At 37.0% G+C, this 26097-nt stretch overlaps 1 protein-coding gene across 1 annotated transcript in view; it reads right to left on the reverse strand.

The window, feature by feature from the left end:
• Window positions 1-26097, reverse strand: part of LOC146170296 (E3 ubiquitin-protein ligase UBR4-like) — a 107308-nt gene that overhangs the window by 38998 nt on the left and 42213 nt on the right. The window contains exons 50-78 of the mRNA XM_083388159.1: window positions 25977-26038; window positions 25574-25744; window positions 24433-24550; window positions 23388-23534; window positions 22140-22213; window positions 21291-21437; window positions 20639-20827; window positions 19875-19924; window positions 18992-19152; window positions 18151-18383; window positions 17395-17641; window positions 15988-16064; window positions 14704-14917; window positions 14182-14327; window positions 13448-13570; window positions 12414-12623; window positions 11736-11921; window positions 10623-10798; window positions 9645-10011; window positions 8545-8921; window positions 7732-7956; window positions 6267-6405; window positions 5743-5845; window positions 5063-5268; window positions 4042-4149; window positions 3548-3685; window positions 2612-2786; window positions 1689-1807; window positions 717-893 (exon numbers count right to left, since the gene is read on the reverse strand). Coding sequence (XP_083244285.1) covers window positions 717-893; window positions 1689-1807; window positions 2612-2786; window positions 3548-3685; window positions 4042-4149; window positions 5063-5268; window positions 5743-5845; window positions 6267-6405; window positions 7732-7956; window positions 8545-8921; window positions 9645-10011; window positions 10623-10798; window positions 11736-11921; window positions 12414-12623; window positions 13448-13570; window positions 14182-14327; window positions 14704-14917; window positions 15988-16064; window positions 17395-17641; window positions 18151-18383; window positions 18992-19152; window positions 19875-19924; window positions 20639-20827; window positions 21291-21437; window positions 22140-22213; window positions 23388-23534; window positions 24433-24550; window positions 25574-25744; window positions 25977-26038 — 4865 coding nt within the window. The remainder of the gene's footprint in view (window positions 1-716; window positions 894-1688; window positions 1808-2611; window positions 2787-3547; window positions 3686-4041; window positions 4150-5062; window positions 5269-5742; window positions 5846-6266; window positions 6406-7731; window positions 7957-8544; window positions 8922-9644; window positions 10012-10622; window positions 10799-11735; window positions 11922-12413; window positions 12624-13447; window positions 13571-14181; window positions 14328-14703; window positions 14918-15987; window positions 16065-17394; window positions 17642-18150; window positions 18384-18991; window positions 19153-19874; window positions 19925-20638; window positions 20828-21290; window positions 21438-22139; window positions 22214-23387; window positions 23535-24432; window positions 24551-25573; window positions 25745-25976; window positions 26039-26097) is intronic.

The following is a 26097-nucleotide window of genomic DNA, read 5'->3' on the forward strand; positions in this document are numbered from 1 at the left end:
TTGCCCAACGTGAATGAACGACTTGAAACGTTTGAACCGATAACTTATTTATTATCTTTTCGGATTTATAGCTTTGATGTGCCTTAAAATGTTCCTATTCACAAAACACGAGTCTTTCACTATAAAACGCTATAAAAAATGATCGAAAATTTGAAAGTGTCATACCTAATTTTTTAATCGGTTTTGATATTCCTATTACATCAATAAGTTGTTTAAGCATACTTCTATTGCGACGGCCATATGAATATTTCTTGTATTAAAATCATTCCTAAAAAAATCAGTCGTAGAGGTCGTGCTAGGTTGAGATTCGAACTCACGCCCGTAGGAAAAGGTGCTTAAGGTATCAAACAAATGCATTTAGCTATATCGAGTTGGCATCGCTTCCAAAAAAAACTTACAAAATTAGGACACAATCTTAAAAAAATAACTTGACGGCCTGTCGTTTTTACAATATAATATCGAGACGTAGGTAAAAACACCTTCAACGGGAAATCGTTCTAAGCGAATAATATGGAATAACGAGTTAATAGCGACTCTTACCTAGATCTATATATCAAGATTGCACCGCTTTCTAAAAAAATTTACAAAATTAAGACAAAAATCCTAAAAAAATATTTTGACCAGCCTGCCATTTTTACAAAAGATATGGCGAGTTAAGTGCAAATCACCTTCAACATTCGTTCTAAGCGAATAATATGGAATCGCGAGTTTCTCACCTGGCAATATTTCTTGGCCAGCTGTTGGATGCTACTGCTCACTGGGGTGGTGGCGACACCTAACGGAACGGCGCCCCCCAGTCCGATCGGCTTTTGCGCCTGACCTTTGACCGCTCCGCTACGGGTCAGTGGCCCGGGTTCAGAGGTCGTAGGGGAATCAGACGAAATGTGAGAAATCTGAAAAAGGGCAATTTTATCAAACAACGTCATCCGGAGAACATTTTTTTGCGAGAAAACGTTGCTACGAGAATTGTGTAAAATTGTGAAACCCCCGGCACCAACAAATCGAATGACGTCATAAAACAAATAATGTTAAAAAAAACCATCTCGAACGAACTCGTGCTCCAATATGAAGGAAGTTAGGTTTAAGCGAGCAAAGCGCGAAAGAGTTTAGAAACACAACAAAAAAAATTTAGCACATTATTCGATACAATGGCTTATAACAAGATATTGATTCCCATCAGCTAAATGGCCAAATATTCACAAAAAGGAATCATTTTTTTAAAATATTTAGTAAGTTTTAAAATATAGTTGGAGAAGCGATAATCTAGTGCCCAATCATAATAAATTAATGCAATTAAATAGAATGCACATATTAGGGAATAATACAATTATTTTACTAACGCGGTTAAAATTAGAGTCCAAAACAGGAATATTGTTCGACGACCTTGGAAGATTTAAACGAGTTTTAAAACCTTGGACTTAAACAATCCCTCCAAATAGCCAGTTTTCTCAAAAACGTCGGGTTTTTTTCGTTGTCCAATAAATTGCCACGTTAACTTTGAAACATCTTCGCGATACGAGATAAACCAAGATAATTTAAATGCGCAAATTTCATCCTTTTTCAACTTCAAGTCTATTATTTTAAAACAACGGCTCACACTATACAACAAATAAGGTATAAAACAAATTCGTTTCTGGAATATTATTTGCAAGCTTTGTGAGGTAAATGTCTTTCAAAGGTTATCTCACCTGCAAGAGCAGTGCTTCAAGCTGGGGCTTGTGTGCGTTGAGTTGGTTGTAGACAGCGTCTGCTTTCTCCAGCAGAGCCACAACACTCGCAACCATCTTCTTTCGGTCTTCCTCGTTTTCTGCAGATAAAGCACAGATTTTCGCCACGATCCAGTCAGTTTTAGAAGTTTACCAAGTTGAATAGGTTTCAACTTTGACCTAATGAAGCATGGTAGTGCGAAAGCTTGTCGACATTACAATACAAATTGTCTTTATATATAGCGCCACCTGATTATCCTAATGTGAATAGAATGCACGATAATACCGTTGTCTGGCTTTAAAACGTTGCTTTGCCAAGCCGTATAGTTTAGGAAGATTTGCCGGTTTGTAAGAGGACTTGAAGTGTGTTTGTAGTGTTATTCGTTTGAAGCCGATATTTGTTATGATAAAGAATTTTTTGCCGTAGTCTGCGATGCAATGTAAGGCAATTGTAAATTACTTTAACTCGCAAAATTAACAGCCCAAAGTAAGAATATAATATTCGGTACAACGGTGGCTGAAATAACTTCAAACACCACGATTTGCACGTTTAAAATCTTCAATTCTCGATTTTAAAACTTGTTGTATAGTATCGTATCAGAAAGCAGTATTGCTGGACATTCAAAAACAAAGGAAAAGCCTTTCAAGCAAAGCATTTCAAAATACCAAAAAAAAAGCCTTTCAAAATACCAAAAAAAAAGCCTTTCAAAATACCAAAAAAAAAGCCTTTCAAAATACCAAAAAAAAGCCTTTCAAAGACCTAAACTTGAATCTCGAAAACAAAACAGTATAAATGCTTAGTCAACAAAAAAAATATTTAAAGAAAGGTTTTTAACTACACTTATTTTACACATACCTTGGGCTGTAAGAATTATATTCAACGACAAAAGTAAAAAACTTCCCACCTATGGAATCAACAGCGCAGCACTGCTTGGCGGTGACGGTCACGTCGAACTTTGCGTACTTTGAGAATCCGCAAACGTTGCAGAGGAATGGGTCCTTCTCATCGTAGTTGATGCTGCGGCATTTGTGGCACTGGAACACGTTCTCACCGCAGTTGCTGCAGATGCCCGGGTTAGCCTGAAAGTAACGTGGTATTTTTTAGCGATTAGTTTATATGTTTGGGTAATTTATTTTAATTACAAAAATTTTCCAAAGTAGAAAGCGGTAATTGCAGGTGCTATAGAGTTAGCCTGTAAGTAACGTGGTATTTTTTAGCCATTAGTTAATATATAATTATTAAGACTGAAGGCGAATGCATTGCGTAAATCGCTGACTATATAAATGATCTGTAAGGATAAATAAAAAAAAATTCACATGATCAAAGTCCTACACATTCAATAGTGCGGTAACAATAAGGCTGGTCATACCGTGACTTTGTTCGTATACCCAACGAAGCACAGCTCGGGTTAAATCTTAGGTGAAAAATATCAAAAAGAGTGTAATTTTTTTTAAATCAACCTACATTTGTTTAAATCGCAATGAACTGTCTTCTAAGTTTAAATTTTGTTTTTTCCACGTCTAGTTGTTAATTAAATTTTTTTCCCTAGCCGATTGTTGGCAGTTGGGTGTAAAACAACTTAAATTAAATTTAAGTGTTTTCATTTAATATTAACAAAAAATTTATACGTTTTCAGTTAAACTTTTTACTTTTATGTAAATGACTTGACTTGAAGTTGACTTGCTATCTTAATGAATTGATTGGGAATTCACTTCGTCAATTAATGACTTGGGCTGGGACTTCAGTCATTTCAAAACGACTTAGACGACGAGACCATAAAAAACGGACAAAAATTTGCAATGAACGGTTCAACCAACCAACTAGGAAACACAACCCTCACCTGTACAGACGCGCTGCACCTCGGGCACTGTAGAGTCTCGATCGAAGCCGACACGTTTTCGTAGAAGTCGGTGAATTCCAGCATCAGGTTCGTGGCCACAACAGGAAGAGGAAGGTCGAAGCGGATTTCAGGTTCACCCTGGGTGAAATATGAGAGAATTTTAAGTTATAATGCTCTTAACACAGAGGTTCTTAACCGGGTTGCCGCGGCACTCTAGGGTGCCACTTTTAAACGCTCAAGGGTGCCGAGAGATATTTCAAATACTTTACGATTTCAATTTTTGCTCTACTGGTAAGCTTCTTGATATAATTGTTTGTGTATGATAGCGACATCATTTAAAAGGTGTTATCAACCTTGTTACACAGTTAATGTGTTGTTTTAATCTCGTTTATTGTAACGTTACAGTTAACCACTCAGCAAAAATACGAGCAAGGGTGCCGCGAACACTAAGGATTTAAGAGCAAAACCGCTGCTTGTTTTTAACGCTTTGTTACCTGTGGCACGGTGATGGACTTTGCCTTATGCCACATTGAAGGATTGTTCTTGAGATCAACGATTGCAGGGACTCGCTTGTTGTTGTAATAAAGCACAGCGGTGCGGATCTGGGCAACAAATTCATTATATTACGTGGGTAATACGTATAAACATAAACACACTTGTCGTAGCCAAGAACTCTAAGAATCCGTGTGGGAAAAATCGTTTATCCCTTCAAAAAATACAGGCGGGATAAATTTCTCCAGAGTTTTAGCGTCGGTGCTTGTGGTATACTTAAACATTAGCACTAGTATTTGCTCGACTAACATCCGATGTAAACTTCTTAGAGTTAGATCTAATGCAGAGCTTCTTAAACGGGGGGAATGTAACACTAATGCATTTATTTAATTTCACATCATATAATTGAATGGGTTGTTTACCGTCAGTGTTTTTTTTTTCAAATTTTTGCTAAATAATAACCTAATTTGGCACAGAACATGTAAATAATGAATGCGCTTTTTTACATGATCCTATTTTTTAGTACTAAAATATAATAGGTTTCTAGGTGGAAAACTTAAAAAAAAAATTGACAACCACCGATAAAAAAAATTGACAACCACCGATATAGTGGATTTTAATTTCTACATGTCGCAAACACTCTATATCAGGGGTTCCCAACCTGGGGGCCATGAGTCTTTTTCAAGGGGGCATAAAAAAATTTTTTAATAATTTATCATCTCTAAGTGTACTTTACTCTAACTACCGGTTACTGTATACAACAGTCTTCTAATTAAAATTACCTTTTTTCTTAATTTTTTCCAAAAGGTTGAATAAAATAGCGGTCCTTTCATTACTCAAAATTTTAAAAGGGGCACGGTGTAAAAAAAAAAGGTTGAAAAGCCTTGCTCTATATAAACCAATACATTTTCTGACCAAATGCAAGATGTTTAATAGTCGGTCGTAAGTCATCCATATACACTCGAACCGTCAATCACCTAAAAATACCCTTAAAAACAAACAGTTTATCGAAATTTGCCTTACCATCTTGGTGCGCTTGATGTCGGTCAGCTTAACAGTGACCTTCTGCACGGCGTAGCTGCCCACCAGCTTGACAATCTGCTGCGTTGTGGTGTAGCGCATGTCAGACTTAATGTTGGCCAGCTTCATGTTGCTGAGTGGTGCTTCGAGCTGATTGCAAACCAGGCAAGGGTTGCTCTCCAGGAAGAAGCCGTCGAATTGCACGTAGTCTTAAGTATACAAGAGGAGTGAGGTTTAAGGCGAAGTGTTTTACTTGGTTTTGTTTTTAAGGGATTTAGTTTGAATGCAACACCACTGAGGTGTGGCGTATCATCAGGGCGAGACATATTTGAGTGATTTTGAAAAAGCAGGTATTTTTTTTTGAGAACCCCATAAATAATTTCTCCTGGTGCCACACGGTAACCTCTTAAACCTCGCCCGCACCCATTTTTCGTCGCTTTCCAAAATAAAAATACCAAACCAAAGGGGAGCAACGATGACTTATTATGATCAGAATTTCCTTGCGATTTCGGAGGAGAAACAGTTGGGTATTGGAGTGAACAAAATACCATTAGAAACTTAGAATACAGTTTAACGTTTTGCAGAGGCATTATTGCAAATAAAATAATAAGTAATAAAATAATAGTAATATACATTATTGCGTGTGCATAAGTGAAGTAATAAAATAATAGTAATATACGTACTGGCGAGCTGTCCGTACAAGATTGCGTTCTGGTGGTTAGAAAGAAGTCGGTTTTGAGTCCTCAGCACTTGAAGGGTTACGTCGGTGAAACTCTTGGCCGTCTCCTGTGAGAAATTGGTTGATTAAAGTAAATTGGGTGTTTACAACAAATAACAAAGTAAGCAGGGGCTAAAGCTATACGTCTTATGTATGAAGGAAACAATAAAATAAAAGTTTTACCCTGACATTTTAAATGAAAAACGACAGTGACTACCGATAGAGCGGTTGATAAAAACAATAAAATGTTCGATCGGCTCAGTTCAGTTTAAAAATAAAATAACTTATTTTGGTAAGAAAGACAGACCCTTAAAACATTTTTTAATTTACAACGAGAACGTGTCATTAGCAGAACATGTTTGTAGTTGGTTACAACTGATTTTAGCAAGCCTTTGAGCGAATTTAGTAAAAGATAATACGCGTGTCTAAAGAAAGTCAAGTCTAAAATAACGCCGCTTGTAAACATTTCTATTTAAGACGACAGGTTACCTGGTCGAGTCCCATGTTCATAGAGAGGTATCCGAGCAGATCGATAAATTGCGACGCTTTTTGTCCGTAGGAAGACACCTGAGAGCACAGCTTCCACATCCCATTCAACAAGCGGTGCTGACTGGACGTTTTGGTGTTTCTAAATTAAAATAAACTTTGGTGTTATAACCTCGGCCTGTCACATAATCGTGTTTTTATACAAGTTAATTTTAAGGCTTGCGTATACCATGACATGTTAATTTTACACTTGGGTACATGCACGGATCTGCAGTGTAGCATGATAATAATTTTGAAAGCCAAAAGGTCGAGTAGATCGACATCATTTTGATTAAGACGTTTCGATAGCAGTTTGTATTATCTTCAGTTAATGTGACTAAGAAGTTAGTTCTACACGTTGTCGTTCATATTGGATATTTTAGATGTGCGTCTGTTTTCTTGGACATTACCGAACCTTAATTAAAACTCATTAAAGTTAAAGCAAATTATGCCTAAATAAAACTATTATAATTTATCTCTAAATTTGTACCTATTTGTTAAGCTAATGTTTATAGTAACATATTTAGCAGCGAAAAATCATAAGATAATTTTTGAAAATTAACCCATTCTTTGAGACCTAAAATCGCTCGACGTTTTTTGAATATATTTCGAAAAAAAAAAACAGTATGAATTCCATGGTGAACACAAAAATAGTTTTTTTAATTTCACCTTCTAAACACAATACTTAAGCTACACATAAACTAACTTCAAATACTATTCATTGGTTTTTGGAAAAATATGGGCTTTCACTTCACATTCAATACGTAAATCAATCCAAACATCCAAATACTTTTACAGATTCAAAGATTTCTGGGCCACCTGTAAAGCAGTGTTTCTCAACCGGGGTGCCGCGGCACTGTGGGGTGCTATTTTTAACGATCAAGGGTGCCAAGAGATTTCAAACTCTTTAGGATTACAATTTTTGCCCTATTGGTAAGCTTCTGGATATAATTGTTTGTGTGTGATAAAAGTGCCAAAAATTAAAAAGTTTTTTTCAACCTTGTTGCACAGTGATTGTTTTCTTTTAATCTCGTTTATTGTAACGTTAAAGTTAACCACTCAGCTATAATACAAGCTAGAGGGTGCAGCGAACTATTTAAAAATTCTGTAGGGTGCCGCAGGTCGAAAAAGGTTGCGAAACACTGCTGTAAACCCTAATTTTTAACCTGACACAGAAAGCGTATGCCTGAACATAAAATTCATTCCAATTAAGAATCTTAGTAGAACTGACGATGCTTTTTGCTTAACTATATAGTATTCAGCTTTTGTTGAATAAAGTTGTTTTGGATCTTTTTTACAACCTTTGTGGTATTGTTTGGATCTTACGATATGAAAAAAAGATCAACAACTAGAAATGTCGGAGCAGGCTTAGATCCAGATATTAACTAAAAAAATAATATTAATAATATTATTATTTCATTAAGTATACCTGAACATGTTAAGCACAAGGGCATGAGCACTCCAACGAATCGAGCTCGAGTTCATCTCCAGTAAGAAGTGACGCAGGAAAGCGGTAAGCCACACGTCCGAAATGCCGTCCACCATCTGCTGCGAAAGCTGCTGACTCATCGTCTTGTCGCCTCCCGCCGATGACGAGGCGGAATTTTTACCCTTGGCTGACGTCACGGAACCTTTGGACGCGCTCTTGGTGAGCCTTGGACAAGAACAATAGTTATGCAAGTGGCTATACCAGCGGTCCCCAAACTTTTATAAAAATTTAAACAAAAAACACAGCTATATGATCGAATGATAAAACATAACTAAAGACAATAAGGATGACAGATAATGTTTAAAACATAGACTGATGTTTAAAAACATTCGTCATTGCCTAATGTTCAAAAAATAAAAGACTAATTCTTCTTGTGGACCCTTTAAAACTGCTGTACGGACCCCAGTTTGGGAACCGTTGGGCTATACTGTTATGCAGGATGCCACGCGTCGAAGTGCGAATTAAATTTTATGAGTCCATTTTAATTATTTACATTATTTGTCTACTGTTTTTTTAACCATTAGAAAATTTTTTTTTTTAAATCGATGGGACTATTTCTTTTAAGGATACAACAAAACGAGTGCAAAAGAAAACAAAAAGAGCCGAGTATTAAACAAGTAGTAAAACGGCGATTCGAATTTAAGGTGAAAAACTAACTCACTTTTAGCGCAAAAGGCGGTTCTTCCACCGTGCACGGAACTAACTTATGTACTGCGCAAATAAAATCAAACCAACACCAAGGGTCCTACTCACTTTGCGTCCTTGTCTCCAGGCGGCGCGTCGTCCCGTGCAATAGCGCACAGTAGAAGCTTGAGGCTGTGTGAGGCAACATTTTCATCTGCGCGTAAGCTGGTGTCCATAAGGAAGGCGATACACGACGGGTTGGACACGCAGTAATGCTGCCAGTTGCGTACACGACTCTGCGCTATTTCGCGACACTTTCGCAGCGTCTCAACCAGCGAGATTAGGTCGTTGTAGGAGAGGCTCAGACCCTGGTGGGCGTGGTCTTCGGTTTGGGCGTCGTCGGCTGCCACGCCCTCTTTCTCCTCGTCGCGCCAGCCAATCAGCTCGAGGCCGTTGCTGATGTGGAAGTCGAGCGCGTAGAGGTCGCGCTCCATGCGGTATTTTTCCTGAGAGGTTCGAACGAAAAGGGATTTGGATATTTTTTTGCAGCAAATGCTTGACAAGAAATTACTTGTATTACTGTTTATGGCAGACGATCTCAACCGCGGTATACTTTAGGTGAAGGGTGCCGAGAGATATTTCAAATTCCTTGGAATTTCAGTTTTTGCTCTATTAGTAAGGTTTTTTATGTGGACGATCAAATGCTTGACCGGGAATACTTGGTTAACTGTTTATGGTGTCGATTGTCGATTAATGTATGGCGGAATTTTCGACTGCTGTAAATTGCAAAAAAAAATACTTTTCACGTATTCTCACCATTTTGTTATTGAAGTTGTTTGGCAAGATATTTCAATCGAAAGAGCGGTTGTTTGAAAAAGGTTAAATCCTAATAAGATCTTAATTTGTCTTAACTTCCAACAAAAATCCTTTATTTTTTTATATATATATATTTTGGACAAAAAAAAGTAAGTTTTTACAAAATAATACGCTTAATACAAGATAAAAGAGTAATTTAAAAATTTAATCAACTTAGTAGTAGTTGGAGTAGTTTGTGACAGGCCAAAAAAATATTATAAATTTTCAATTTTGAAGCACTTCGGAAGATTTTAAAGTACGTCCTTGCCCTGGCCAATATGTGATAAACATACTAAAGGATACCTCATCGAAAAAACTGATGACAAATTAATATACGTTAATGCAATAAAAAGGCGAATACAACTAAACGATACCTTTGATCCAGTAATGTACAGCAGCAGCTTCCTAGCGCGACGACGCACAAGCGAAAGCACGCCAGGGAAGAGCATAAACTCGGAGAGCAGCTGGCGCCACCCTGCGTCGAACATCTCGCCAATTTCTTGCCCGCAGGTGGCGTGCTTGCGCACCTGGTAGGCGAGGTTGAGCGCCATTTCGGTGATAAGGCGCAGGTAGGGCTCGAAAATGGCGCCGGCGTGGCTTTGCACGTATTGGCGCAGGAAGAAGGGGGTCATGTCGGCCGGGTGGAGGCTCGGGGCCGACTTGAGGAGGTTTGAGGGGGGTGTCACGTCACTTGTCTTGACCTGGTCGCCCTGTTTCTGCCACTGTTCCTCGTACAAAGCGCTGCGATGAAAACAACGTTAAAATTCAATTTTCTTTAATGTCCTTTATTTACTGCAAGGACCGTAGGGTTTAAAAATCTTTGTCGTTCATAAAATATTTTATGTTCTTTATATTGCGAAGACCGCAGCCTTTGAAAACGTTTTTTGTTCAGACAAAAATAAAAAATAAATGTACCATTTTTGGCAGGCGTGGGACATTTAGGAGTTTGGGTATTATTCTCTTTGTCGTTGTGTAAAGACTTGAATACCAAACGTTTGTCAAACGTTTCGAAGCATAGCAGGAAATTAAACTGAAGCTACTAGCTGTAGCGTGCCTACCGTTTCATGGATATTCAACAATGTCAATTAGTATTTTGTGTTGGAATATAAACCTTTCATGTTATATTTCAAACACGAAACACAAATTCTTAGACAAAACTCGCGATTAATTCGATGGGAATCAATAGTACAATTTCCAAATTTATTTTTCTTTTCGTTTTAGGTTTACATCACAAAATATTTCAATTATCAAACGCCTACGACACACAGACTCCTACAAAAAAGTTGGGGGGGGAGGGAAATTTTTAAGATACGACAACAAGAGAGATATTCCAAACTAATAAAAATTTGCACCTTAGCAGTTTGAAGCAGGTTTTGACGATCTTTAGTTCCGCGAGAATCCGCATGGTGGCGTCGTGGAGGCTGGTGGCCACCGGGGGCGCTAGAGCGTCCTGTGGTAGCGATACGGGGGAAGTCCCGTGCGAACGCGACATCATAATACTGAGGAGTCGCATAATGACGACGAAGACCTGCAAAAATAGATTGTGATGTCACAATAAAAGTGTTTCACGTGTGACGTCGTACAATCAACAGCCACATAACACAAATATTTAATTTTATGTGTTGAGTGCTGCTAGCGAACGTGTGGTGTTTTGGTTTACCAAACTATATCCAAACACCGGTTGACTTTGAAAAGGCTTACAGAAATCATTCGGGTCATCGAGGGTTATAGTGCAAGCAAGGTTAGAAAAACAACTAGTCTGTGGTGAGGTTCGAACTCACGACCTCTGACCATACAAGGACAGTCGCACCCTAAGTGCTATGGTCGTTTCTCGACGTGCTATCCGCCGACCTTATGTAGCTCAGTTGGTAGGGCGTCCGTCACGATATGGCCGCCGATACTGGTTATTGTAATGAGTCAAAAAACAGTCCACACCTAAAGTAACTTTATGTTATATTACAAAGGTCCTTTAAAACCAACCTGAGCTCTCTTTATTACGCTATGGTGTACATCGGAACAAGAAAAGAAACTCAAGTACACATAATCTTCACTATTCCAACTCGTGCGAAGGAATATTTAGTTTTTGTCCCGTTTTTGTTAAACCAAAATAACACCGGACACCTCAATACTTGAATCGTTACAAATTTGAAACCTGATCTATTTTAAGCTGAAACACTTTAGGAACCAGTTCTTGAAAACTTTGTAAATGGACGTGTTTGTCAAATTCTAAACAGAGGAATCAGGTGGCACTATAAAAAGATAAGGAATCTCCTGCCAAAAATAAAATCTAAAACAAAGACTCTTAAAATCTAAAACAAAGACGTATCAGATGATGTACAGGTATAAAACATAAAATAATTTCTTTAAAAAAATCTCAAATTTTTTTTTTATTTTCTAAAATTTCAAGAAATGATTTTATGTTCAATATCTGTTTTCATATACGATTAAGTCATTATTGTTTTCACCTCGTGCGAAGGAGTGCAGACCGATATGCTCTCTAGCTGCCCCTTCTTCTCTTTTTCCTCATCTTTCTCTTCGTCACGCTTCATCGCCGCGTTCAGTCGCTCCACCAGGCTGACCACTATGTGGCGGTGCAGAGCGACGTGCTCGGGGTTGTTGAAGTCAAGGGTCGAAATGAGAGTTGAAAGCACCTGGGAAAATAGAAAGTTGAGGTTGTGGAGCAACGAATGTGCGATATTTGAAATCACCTTGGCCCTTGCAAAATAAGTGACGGCCTCAACTCATGATAGATCACAGCAGAACGGTCAAGTAATCTAGTATTAAGGTCTCAGACACTTTACAAAGATTGCAGGAAATATGTATACTATATTTTGCCGGTAAAGGCATCGTCAGTATATCTGAGTAAACACAAAAATGGTATTACGCAGATGAAAAGTTTCAGGTTAGTCACATTTTAAGTCCGCAACTTTTAAGAAAAAGCGATTGGATACCCAGGACAAAGTTGCTGCAATGACAGCTATTTCACTCTATATAGTCTAATTTGCTTGGTGTAGCAATAATTAAACCAAATAAGCAGTTAAAAAGTGGTGAAAAGACAAACAATGCTTGCAAGGGTTTTCCTTCAGCAAATTTACAAAAATCACACAGCCATCATAACCGTGTTTCTAAAACGCCCAACCCACCTGGAAGAATGGGATGCTGTGTTCCCCTCCCATCATCTCAACTTCTTCGAGACGAGCGAAGAGCTTCCGGAGCAAAGTGATTCTGATCTCCTCTAGTCGCTCCGGGCCGATCCGATCCCGCTCACTCTGACAGACCGGGAGCTGGATGTCCTCCTCCAAACAATCTTCCTCCTCACGTCTGGAGGATGATGCGGAGCGATGCTCTTCTTCCTGGGAATGCAAAGAGCATTCATGGTGAGTTGGAGGGAGAATGGAGCGTAATGTAAAAGTTATTGAACATTTATAACTTTTACAGGAAATGCAATTTTCTTCTTCAACAGCAGAATAATCTAGCGAACCTAGCACTACTAAAAGATCTTAAAAGATAAATATATATTTCGCCAGGACCTGTTCAGTATATGTTAGTCCGAATGATTTTTTTTATCTTGCAAGGGTCAAGGTGATTTCCATTATCACATTTTATTTTTCAAATAAATTTCTATCGGAGAAATTCACATTTTTTGCAGGATGAAATTTACTTAAAAAAATTAAAAGGATGAAATTTACTTTGTTTGTCAAACAGATATAAAGCATAACATAATTTCTAAAAAAATGTCTTTAAATTTTTTTTGTTTTCCAAAATTTAAGAAATGATTGTATGTTTTGTACCTGATTTTGTAAACAGTCTTAACATCATCTGTGCTATTTTACTTCTATTTTAGTATATAACACAAATTGTATAGAATTCTCGATAAGCTTTCGCACAACCGTGCTTCACCAGGTCAAAGTAACTTTGCTGCATTTCAAAAATGAAAAAATGATAATCAAATCCTTCAAAATGCTACATGTTAAAAATGAGTAAAAAAATATTCAAAACATTTAAAATTCCACAATCTACATCTAAAATTTTTTTAAATTAATAAATATATATTTGAAACATTAAAAGTAATACATTTTAAAAATGAATAAAAATATATTCGAAACATTTAAAATATTTACAATTAGACAAATACAGCAATTTACAAAGTTTTCTAGAACTGTAACCCTCTCCTCACCTGATGCGAGTCTTCCACAGTAGGAGGACGGACCGGTTCTCCCGCATCACTTGCGCTTGAGCTCCCGCCATCCGATAATGATCCGCTTCTTCCCATCTGCTGGCTCCCGGAGGCTCCACGTTGCTCCGCGGATGGCTCAGGATTGCTGGGAGTCGCAGCCTGGAGGAAGAAGAGGTGGATGAGCTATTGTTACGTGTGGGTGGCTTTTGGACGCCATTTTGTATCTAGACCTCCACTATGGTCATGCAATGGCGAATAGAGTGTATTCCACTATAATTGAAGACTTCAATCTGACAGGACGTTATACTTTAATTTATGTTGTGTTGGTAACACTGATCAACACAATTTTACTTGCACAGGGTTTTCCAACTGATTCTAGTGTATTTTTGGCCGCTGATTCAAAATCTGTCATTAGTTTTTTCCTATCACATTAGGTTTTAGAGTTGTGGAATAAACTATTTTAGCAAAAACTGCTATTTTGAGATCTAAAACAAAAATACTTCCGGATAAGAATATTGTAACTCCTAAATATTATATAATATAATTAATGTTCTGTTGTTTTTCGTGAGTTTACAGTGTAAAGCGTCTGAGGGCAATAAAAATTTATTTCTTAAATGGCGGCAAAGAATATAGTTTAGGAGGGGGGGGAATACAGTTTAAGGCCAGCATAATAACTATAAATTAATATCAACATTGCACCAGTTTTAGAGAAGCGGAAAACCCTATGTACTCACATCCTGTTGTTGTTCCTGCTGTTGTAGGCTGAGTGCGATCGCATATTCCACCATCGCTTCATCATCGTCAACATCGGGAGGTAGAAGATGCGGGAAGTCGATCCCCATCAACATGTTCTCGAGATCGTTGCCTTCCTCTTCTTCCGCTGTGCCGAGAAAATAAATTGATATGAAGCTCAGGATGTAAACGGAGTTATAAAATTAAAAGTGTAGAAAACAGGATTCTTCGCTATGAATTAGAATAGCTTGGATATAAAATGTAACATATTTTACGTTTATTCGATTAACCTTAGTTTTAAATTAGAAACTAGAGAAAAAGAAGACTATTGAATGTCGTTTGCGCAGTTGAGAAATAACGCGCACATAAAGTTAGACACAAAAATTTTGTTGTTTGTGTAACTTTCGAAATGTATTTTATTACACAATACAGTTTAAAATTGCTTTAACTACAAGTAAATTGTCAAAGAATTTTCTGAAAATATACCTTGTTTAATAAATAACAAGAAAATTCACACCACATACCTGCTTCTGCCTCGGCGGCCATTGCGCGCATCATGTCCATGGCCAGAACCCGGGTGCTCCGGCGGTCTTCGTCGGTTCCATTGGCACCGGCGGACCCCTGCTCGGCGCCGCGCCCCCCTAACATCAGTTGGTCGTCCTGGTCCGGATGCCCGCCCATCAGGAGCTGCTCGAAGTTGTGGCTGTGCTCGTCTGGTACAGAACCAGGCAGAAGGCCCTGGGTTCACAAAATAATAGATAAAGTGAAAAAAAAATCATTTTAGCCTCATCTTTCTTTCGATTTAACCGGGACGTTTTCGTTTTGAAACATCCGATATTTAATCATGCTGCATTAAGTTAGTAACCTTTTCGTGTTACATTTTTTAATCAACAAAATTGACAAATTTGTCCCACTAAACGCTATTACTGGTTTAGGGTAATTGATTTCAGTAAATCGTTACTTATGGTTTCATTTTGACACACCTCTTACAATCGTTTAAAACAGTGATTCTTAACCAGCGCCAGGAATTGAAAGATGTAGAAAAAAAAATCCTTTAAGCTTAATTTTGAAAAAAAAAAAAAAAATCCTTGAAGTTTAATTTTGAAAATTTGAACAGCAGATAACCAAATATAGTTTATATGACAATTTGATAACAGTGCAAAGTGTTAATCGTATAAGGCGAACAATAAAAAGTGCGAAACTCGTTGTGTGTACTCAAGTCCTGCTGCATTAATGGTTTAGATTGGCTATAGGGGTTGAAAAACAATGTAGCTTTCTCCCAATAATAACTTAACTTTAAACCGTCGATTTTTGACAAAATTACATTAAACAGCTAAGCAAAAGCATATTGTTTGTATTATACAAAAAATAGCGTGGAGCATTGTGGAATCTTAAACCACTGGCAGATTTCTCTTATTTGTTATTGCTCCGCTCTGGGGAGTAAAACTAGTAAATTCAAAGTTTTGATATTTATTATAAGCTATATCTTGCAGTAGACCGCGGGATTCAGCAAACAGTGTTATACGAAAATCAACCCTTTGGGAATTTGAAAGTTCACGTAGACAAGCCATCTTTCAAATTTGCGATATTTATCGTCAATTAATTATATTTACTTTTCCATATTTAGTATTCTTTTTTTTAAATGATCAAGGAGATTAAAAAACACTTCTCTTTTCTTTTTTTTACACGAACTATAATCCCAAAATCTTTCAAGGTTATGGGAATTTTTGTTCTTCAATACGGATTTCGTTTGTATAGCTAAGAAGATTTCATTTAAAGCAATTTTTTTCTAAGATGTATGCAATTACCTCCTCGTAATAGTCGTGTCCTCCTGGTACGATCGGATTGTGTTCACGAATCGATTCAATCTCCATTGCATCCTGAACTGCTCGACAAAAAAGGGGTTGAAGATTAAATTTTGTACAACTGTTAACAGAATTTGACGTTAACATTACATGACCAGTTTTAACTTTTAATAAATAACAACTAGAGATCGACCGATATGACTTTTTTGAACCAATACCGATACCCGATTTTTAACTTACCTAGGAAATGTTCAAAACACGAATTTATAAAAATAAAACCCAAATAACGTTTTAGTTTATATGCCTTTATTAATTATTAAACAATTATTTTGCACATTAACTTGACGTGATGCTAATACCCAATTTTTTTACCAAAAAGTGGGTGGTTTGTTGTACAGGAAAAATTACACCAATTTTTCGTACTAAAATATCGGCAAAAGTATCGGTCATACATTTACCGATACCGATATATCGGTAGAAGCCAAATATCTGCCAATATTATCGGTAAACCGATATATCGGTCTATCTCTAATAACAGCACTATCTGGGCAAGTGCTATCAGACGATCATACATGGGAGCCTCTTCACCCCTACAAAAAAAATTAAATTATTTTAGCAATAGAAATTATTTTTTTTAATTATTTTTTTTTTTTTTTAACTGGCACAAATACTTGGTGGAAAAACGTATGAATAGGCTACAACCGGGGTTCGCTTTGTTTACTTTGTTTAAAGCGGATTCCTTCAAAATATTGTTGTTTGCGTGGAAAAATATAAATATTTAGAAATGGCTATATATATACGTTCAGGGTAAAAACGTTTTTTTTCTTTTAATAAAACTATTTTATTTTGAAATTGCAAAAAGTCAAGTCATAATTAGCGATCTATTTGGATCAGTATTTCCTAAAAATAATTATGAATAAAAAATTAATACTTTTTTGGGGAAATTGCAAAACTGATCAACTATTTTTAAATCGGTTAGGCACGTTTTTAAATGAAAATGATACGAATGCCAGCCATGGTTAGTGCTCTTTAATAAAAAAAATAAAATCGGTGTCCTGGTCTCGAGAAGTTTGTCGTACTCAATGTCAGGCAAATACTCATAGTTTTTTTTTTAACTTTGGAGCAAACAAATCGGTTGAACTCACTGTTCTGCAAAGACTCGTACCTTACATTAAAGGAATTAAATAAAATAACACTGCTCTGGAACTCGATACACGGGGTTCTTTAGTAATTTCAATAATAAGATTAAAGCCATGATGTTCGATAAAATCGACATTTTGCTGTTTACAAACGTTTCGGCAATACCTCATGCCTTTATCAGTGACGATTCTTATCGAATACTTCAATCTTTCTATTGAAACATTGCTCTGCATCGCAAAAATATGAAGAAAGTAAATCGGTAGCACTCACTGTCCTGCAGAGACTCGTAATTGTCTTCATCGTCATCATCATCATCGTCGTCATCACGATCGTCGTCATCACCTTCGTCATCATCTTCATCATCATCATCATCATCGTCATCATCGTCGTCATCGCCTTCATCATCATCGATAGTTCCTCCAGCTGTACCATGGCTGCTTATATGTGAACCGGGATGGTCGTGGTCGACTCCTGGTGCAAGATGCTGGTTGCGATCAGCGACTGTTCCATTGCTCACCTGTGGTTGTTGGCAGTTGGTTTAGGGTTGGTGGATTACAACTAGGAATCGTCAAACTAGCGGGCAGATCTGATACGTCGGGTTAAATATTTCGTATGTTTTCAGGCCTTGGGACTATAAACAATTTAGGGGTTCTTGAACTATTTTTTAACCGCGGACCTATAATTTTTTTTGCTTTGAGTGGACCATGGTAGGCAAGAAATTTTCAGAGATGACGTTATAAATTGACGTCACAATACAAATAGACTTCTAAAATCTGCTGATTTCAGTCTAATAAATGTGTAAGAAAAATGTAGTCGAGATAAATTCAGTGCAAAACCGTTTTATTCCTAATTGAACTCTTTTCATTAAAAAAATGATTACTTCTTAAATATACACTAATATTTTAATTATACCTTCATGGACCCCCTAAAACTACTCCACGGACCCCCAAGGGTTCCATGGACCCCAGTTTAAGAACCCCTGATCTAAAACATACAGAATGACTCCGAGCACAAAACCCAACTCACCCTGGCCGTTGTTTGGCTAGAGGCAATCGAAGGGGGCGAAGCCGATCTCGTACTTGGGGGCGTGTCCGACGACTTGCTGCTGCTCCTCATCACGCGCTGCCCGCCTGACGCGCTCGTGACCCGAAGTAACCTCACCAGGGCGCTCTTGGCGGCGAAGCGAACGCGGGGGTTACTGTGGGTCAGGAGCTGGTGGTAGATCTCAGTGGCGATGTCCATTGTGCTTCTTACAGAGGCTGTTCACAAAAAACGGGGATTAGAAGTTGAAATTAAAAAAAATAATTGTAAATATTATATAATGGAAAAAAATCACATAGATTAGTTAGATCTTGATTGAATGGTGATATGATTGACAGTTTGATTGGGAGTTTAAATTAAAAACAATAACGATGGCAGTTTTTTAACGACCATCTAAGTTTTAAAATATCAAAGGGTGGTGGCTATATTTTTTATGCTTTAGTTCATTCACAATTTCACAACGAACAGCAAACTAAAAAAAAACACTAATGGGTGAGGCCTTTTGTATATTTCAAATGGATCTCGCAGTGGGAATCTTTCAAGATCTTTTAATAGTGTATGACCTGAATTACCAGCTTTGCGAGAGTATTCTGCTGTTGTTAGAAACTTGCCCTAAATAATAAATATGCTGTTGCTACCAGGCGTAGTATATTTAAAATAGGTTATTTTTAAATTTCCCTGAATAAATCAGAAACTTGAGTAGGGGGGTCACAATTTTTGAGAACTATTATGAAAAACTTTGAAGAGCGATATATAGCCACAAGTCACTCAATGTTGTAAGCCAATACCCAAATCAAACAGAACAACTACAGCAAACTTTACTGACCTGAAACGGCGTGCACAATGTCCACTATGACCTTGACCGTCATCTCGATGCGAGTGAGTCCAGGCAGACAGGGCGGAACCAGTAGTTTGGACCTGGGCTTGTTGGCCAGCAGACGCCAAAACGCCGACATGATGCGACGAAGCAGGGCACCGTGGAACTCCCTGGAATTTAAAAGTAGCTTGGATAACGTTGATACATATTCATATTCAGTAAACCTCAAGTCCGACAGAATACATAATGAACGTATCGAACGTTTAAGTTGATGGATGCAGACTTGGTCAACTAGATTTATTTAGCTTTTTAAAATTAGATTAGAATTAAAATTAGGGCATTTCAGTTTTTTTCTAAATTAGATATATTGAGTTTTCTGAAATTAGATTAGAATTAGAATTACCGAATTCTTAACAAAATGAATTTGAACTAGAATTACATTTGATTATCCACAATCAATTACATTTAAATCGAGAAGTCTTCTAATAAGAATGTGAATGGTAAATATGTGTGTGCTAATTTTTAGGCCTTTTAGCATAGCATATGCTTTTTAGACTGTGAAAATTCTGTTCCAACCAAAGAGTTTGAATTCAAGTTCTTTGTTTTGACTAAGAGACTAAAAGTGCGGTTGGACAAAGTAGCATTTTTGGTAACATCCGAATTAGATTAGAACTAGAATTAGAGAACACAAGCAATTGACGAAAGGCCAAAGTTCATTTTTAATAAATTTTTGGTTTTTAAAGTTATCACATTTTAAATTGTGGACTTAAGGCTTTTAAAGTAAGCGTTTATAGACCCAAAAAAACAGTTTACGCACCCGCAAGGGGTCCACGAACCCCAGTTTAAGAACCCCGGATCTAAACTAAAATCTTATAGAAAAATGTAAACCCACTCTTCGTCTCTTGGCGAATCCTCAGAGCGTCCGGATTCAAGATCCATCACCTGCATCAATAAAAGATCCATGTCAGTGAATAAGCCAGTGATTCTGCAACTATGTGCCGCAGCACACTAGGGCCTCGAGAGATTGTCAAGTGTGCCGCAAAACGTTTTGAAATATCGGAAAAGAGAGTATCTGTATTACCAATAGGAATACACGCAAGTATTTTTTTAGACTTGAATACGCAATATCCTTTACAAATTTATAATGTGGAGACATTTACATCTAGTTTGTCGTGTGTTAAGTGCGATTTGTAAAATTAATCTATTGTTGTTCTGTTAAAAGTATGCCGCGAATCTTTTTGTAATATTGGAAAATAAGTTATCTGTATTGCCAATAGGAATACACGCAAGCATTTTAGACTTGAATACGCACTATTGGTTGCGAATCAATAATTTTGAGACATTTACATATATAGTTTGCCGTGTGTTAACAGCGATTTGTAAAGTTACTCTATTGTTGTTCTGTTAAAAGTGTGCTGCGAAATAGTTTTTAGTCCTGTCCTTGCTTCGTCGAACCTCATCAAAATGTTATTTCAGATAGTATTTAATTTATCTCCATACTCTGAAAAACTTTTAATATTATTGATTGTAAAACCAGGTAAACCAAAGACTAAATTAAAAAAAACGATTTTTTAGTGCGCCGCAAGCCAAACAAGTTTGGGAACCACTAGAATAAGCCGATAATTTCGTTTCACAGTTACGTCATCGTGACGTCACCTTTACGTCATCTTCGGGGTCGTGCTGGAAGGGCGTGACGTTGAGAGGTCGACGACGCGCGATCACAGAAAGGATTTGGAGAGATCTCTGGAAGGAGTCCTCATCAATCTTCGTGCCGCTCACGGATGAAGATTCGACGTCCTCCTCGTATTTTAAAGACGCGGCAACGTGTTTCAGCAGAACTTGGTCCTTGGGATTCAATCAAAAATCTCAATTAGTAAATCATATGATTATTTTAAATAAATGGCGACAATTATCAGAATTTTCTTTCGTAGAACAGAATCTGTCTGAATCCGAATGATTAAAAACAAACGATTCTAGTTGCACATCAATGATAAAGGTTAAACTAAGTACAGAACTTAGTAAACCGAAAATCAGTTTGTTTGGATGTTATAGTATGATAAATATATTTCGCTATTAAAAGCATCATCAGTAGCTTTTGTAAAAATACACACACATTTTTACGAGAATGTTTAAATTCTACAAATGGCTTTAACAACGTTGTCGGAAACACAATGTTATACAAAAAACAACAAACCGAAAGTGAAAAAAAAAACAGTGGAATTTAAGATAAATTCTCACATTTTTTGTATGTATCAAAAAAGAAAAAAAGAAAAAAAGAAAAACAGTTTTACAAATGCAAAGCACCCACCATGAACCGGTAACATTCGTCCTTGCTGGCAAAGAGCTTCTTCATAAGGAACTTGAGGTTTGCAAGCACACGAGGAGAGAGAGGTTCCGTAAGCAGCTTGGACGTCACCTCTAGCGCCATCTCGCGGCCGTTCGACCCAGCACCGATCTGTGCAAACGATTTTTTTATTTTTCGGCGGCGAAGTTGAAACCTGCAAAGGCCCCGGTTTGAACTAAAATGCACCGTTAGGTACAGATTGGATGTAATATTTCGGGAACAAAAAACAGGATTTCGGATAAACGCACAGTTAGACTTGGACAACTAGATAATTCTATTTTCGAATTCAACGAATTAGAGCAAAATGCGTCTAATTCCAATTCTAATCTGATTTTTGCATTGCCAGTGTGCTCTTAATTTTTTTTTTTGACAAAAATGTTACTTTGAGTAACGCCATTTTAAGTTTCATAGTAATAAAAACGATTTTTTACACTGTTTGGTAAAAAAGACTTAAAGGTGATTTTTACATCCTGAAAGACCTAACCTGTGCTTAAACGTATTAAAATTAGAACAGAAATATTCACAGTTCACATTTTATGAGAATAAATCAATCTAAATGACTGTGAATCTTTAAATATAATTCTAGTTTTAATCGTAGTTAATACTATGGTTTTCAAAAATTCAGTAATTCTTCTTCTAATCTAATTTTAAAACAGTAACATAAATCTAGTTAATAGCTAAAATAATAAGTATTAATTCAGCGTTGTATGTTGTTAATATTGTCAGGTGCGCAGCACAAGCTACAAATGAACACAACTTAACCCTTGCATTTAGAAAACTGCTTTTTGGTTGTTGCAATTAATAAAAACTCACGTCTTTGTTAATCTTCTCGGTGAAAGAGCTGTGGAGCGCACTCATGCATGACAAGAGGAACTCGTCGGCGACCCCTGTGTGTATTGGAATAAGGAAAAGAGTTTTGGACAAACGATTACTTGACTTGACTTAGGTAAGTTTTTAGACAAACAAGTTAGGTTGAAATGAAGCGTAAAGTTGTTCGGTATCCTGTCGCACTGTTCAGTACATTTTGCCAAAAATATAAAGTATCTTTTTTACGATAATTCAAACCGGATATTGTGGGTCTATAGCTATCATGAAATTAGACATCAGTTTTGAATTTACAAACATATAAAGACTATACTATTTGTGGTGATAGCAGACAGTCCAAATCGGTCGTGCAAAACTGCTACGAAGAGAAAAAATGTTGATGAGACTTGCCACTTTGACTTTAATTTGCCCGCTTGTTTTGTGTAGAGTTTCGAGTTGTTTCTCTAGCACTTTGATTAACATATGCTCCATATATTGTTATGAACAGAAATACACTAGCAAATGCCGGGAACCTCAGTGTTTTTAGCGTTAGTAAAACAATTCCATAGTGTTAAGAACAAAAAAGTTTAAAAAGCAAGGTACGCCGTTGTAAAAAAAGGTCGTTATGAACATTTGATGGGTACTTTTTCAAAAGGGTTATTTACTGAAATGTGTTGGCCTAATCTGAATTGCAGTGCAATCAAGGCAAGGCTAGAAAAACAACTAGCCTGCGGTGAGGTTAGAACTCACGACCTCTGCCATACCAGGACCATCTCTACCACCTGAGCTACACACAGGCTCAGAAGGGAGCGAGTCGAGAAACTATAATACCGTTGCCTGCTGCATCCTGTTTGTAAGACTAGCCTGTGGTGAGGTTCGATTTCAGCCATATCGGGACCTTCGCTCTACCACCTGAGCTACACAGGCTCAGAGGGGAGCAAGTCGAGAAACAACATTAGTAGCATTACTCAGTGTATCCTGTTCGTACATACACTCGATTTAACATTTATTTTGCTTTAGGATTAGATACTTCAAAGTAAGGCCTGTGTATTAAAATCCAAACAACTGCAAAATAGGTTTAACGGAACGTCCATAACTATTGTAACAAAGTCACAGCTTTTTTCACGTTTTGAGCCTGCGTAGCTCAGTTGGTAGAGCGACCGTATCGTTATAACAGTTCTTTGCTTTAGTTTTAGGTATTTCAAAGAACGGCATATGTCTTAAAAACCTACGAAGCGAGTAAAAGTTTCCACGCACCTGTGTTGCTGACAGCGGCCGGTGGCTGAACTTGCGACTCGCCAGAAATGTCAGAGTCGGCGTCGCTTCCGTTACTTGCCACTGGTTGGGCTTTGGCGGTTGGACTCTTGTTACCGTTAGACACTTGAGTCGCCGAGCTGATCTTACCTAAAGATAAAAAAATATAACAATAGTCTATAGCTGCCGCTTGGTGTATAGCGTTTCTCTTTAATCTAATTCTAGTTTATATTCAGGTTTTCAAAAATGTAGTAATTCTAATCAATTTTAAAAAAGGCAAAATAAATCTCTCTTTTGTTAGATTTTTTTTAATTCAAAATAAAATTAATTAAACCACATTCGCTTAAAAAAATATTTAAGAGGAAAAGTTACATTTTGCAACGAAAAGTTTGACAAGGACACTTTTTGTGAAGGTGGAATAAAAGCGGAAAAAACCCAATGATACGAGCTTTATGCCTACTGCTCAATATTCGGGGAATTTAAAAACACCGGCTTCCCTGATGAACAACAATTGCCAACATAAATTTGACAAAACAGAAGTGAATTTTCATTCAAACGGCCTAAATCAGAGGTGGGCAATTATTTTTGACAGCTGGCCGCATGAGAAACAGAAAATATCTTTGCGGGCTGTGTCAAAAACGGGATCTCGAATGCACATAATAGATTTTTTTTTCTATTTAAAATACTTTTATTATTTTGCCTAAAATAGTTTTATTGAAAATGAGCCGCGGGTAGGATTATTTTACTTGGAGTGCCGGTTTCGGCCCGCGAGCACGGGCTAAATAACTGAGCCATGCAAAATATCGGGTATTTTACCATTTAGTTCAGAAAAACAGAAAAAGAGCAAAGTTTCTAAAAAAAAAATTAAAAGTTTTTCGTTTCTTTGCTAAACACGGCCTCGTACTTTAAAACCGATCCGATAAAAAAAATCACAAAAATTCAAAATGCCTTACATTTTTTTAGTTTGCCCACGTCTAGCCTAAATAATTCGTGTAACATTTGAAGCGACATTTCTACGGCTAAATTATAGCAAAAACGTATTCTTTACCAGTGGCTGTGTCATCCTGGGGCCAACCGAAAACCTCTTTTGTCTTTCCATAGACTTTAATGTTGTCGACGATGTTGTTGTCATCGGGATGTTCAGAAATGCCAAAAGTAAGGCGAAGCTAAAATCACAACAAAGTTTCAAAGAGCGAAAACCTTTGAAAAGGCTGTTCAAAAAAAGGTGAAAAAAAAAAAAAAAAAAAAAAAAAAAAAACTTTTTTGAAAAGGCTGTTCAGAAATGCCAAAAGTAAGACGAAGCTAAAATCACAACAAAGTTTCAAAGAGCGAAAACCTTTGAAAAGGCTGTTCAAAAAAAGGTGAAAAAAAAAAAAAAAAAAAAAAAAAAAAAAAACTATTTTGAAAAGGCTATCAACCAAGTCAGATACGAAAACAAAACGGTTTATCAAGGCAAGACTGACTTTAATGTTCAACTTGCAATGATTTTTAGTGACCCAGGAAGTTTTAAGTAAAGCTAGTTACACTAAGAACTTCTATCAATAAATAGATGAACACACAAAAAAACTATAAAAACTGTACCTTGTGTACAAAGAAAAGCATTGGAAAAGTTGCGCCTAAACCCAACAAGTTAAATTAATATCCCCGAAAAACTTAAGAACGCCAGTTTCTGTTGGAAACTTGAAATGCTAACAAGAAGTCGCAAACTACTCCAAGTTCATCAAAAATCACAAGCAAACAAGCAAAAAATAAAAAAAGTAAAAAACAGGATAATGTTTGTTTAAGAGTATAAATTAAAAACAAAATAATGTCAGTTTTATACGGTGAAATATATTTTTCTGTTATTTTTTTAAAGTGATATTTACATGTAAGTTTGCACTATCAGTCTTTAGCTCCATTGTTCACACAAGTTTATGAAATGACAAGTACTAAAAGGCGAAATGGTAAATTATGTTTTGCTTTGAAATGAACTAATGTTACAATTTTACAATTGTTCTTCCGGCAAATTGTTTTTAAAGTGCCAACGTTTTCACCACATATTTGGGCATTAGATTATTGCCCGAAATTGCCCGAATATGGGGCCGGAACGTTGGCACTTTGAAGAACAATAATAAAATTGAAACAATCAGGGCAGCAACAGCATATTCAATAAACTAATGTCTTTTGCAAACGAATACAAATCCACACACCATAGTGCTGTGAGCTGCTATAGACTCGGCTCTAGTGAGAGGTAGGTCGAACCAGCGTGCTTTGTTGATGCGAGGTCCCAGCGACACAAGGCGATCGTCTCCGATCACAACGGAGGAGGGAGCGGTCAGGGATCCCTTGGTGCCCACCAGAACACGGATGCCAGTCATCACCTGAAGTCAGTCCAAAAGTGATTATTTGGTTTAGTAAATAAAGCTAATATTATTGACAGGTTTGTTTTTTTACTGGAGGTGTACAGTCATATTCAGGTCTTGTTAAAGTGTTAAAAATCTCCAATTCCTGTCGTTTCTACGAGGTATATAATTAACGGTAAATTAATATTTTTTTATTTAACTGCGCTTATAATGTTAAATGTTCTGCAACAAATGTAATGCTCAAACCCACCATGTTGGTACTCTTGTTGGTAATGGTCATCGTCATGTCGTTTTTGCCCATGATGTACATTCCTGAAAAAAGAAAAACGCACGGTTGTTTTTAGCGAATTTAAAATTTTCGACTGTACTTT

This window comes from Ascidiella aspersa, chromosome 1, assembly GCF_963924565.1.
Source record: "Ascidiella aspersa chromosome 1, kaAscAspe10.2, whole genome shotgun sequence".
NCBI lineage: Eukaryota > Metazoa > Chordata > Ascidiacea > Phlebobranchia > Ascidiidae > Ascidiella > Ascidiella aspersa.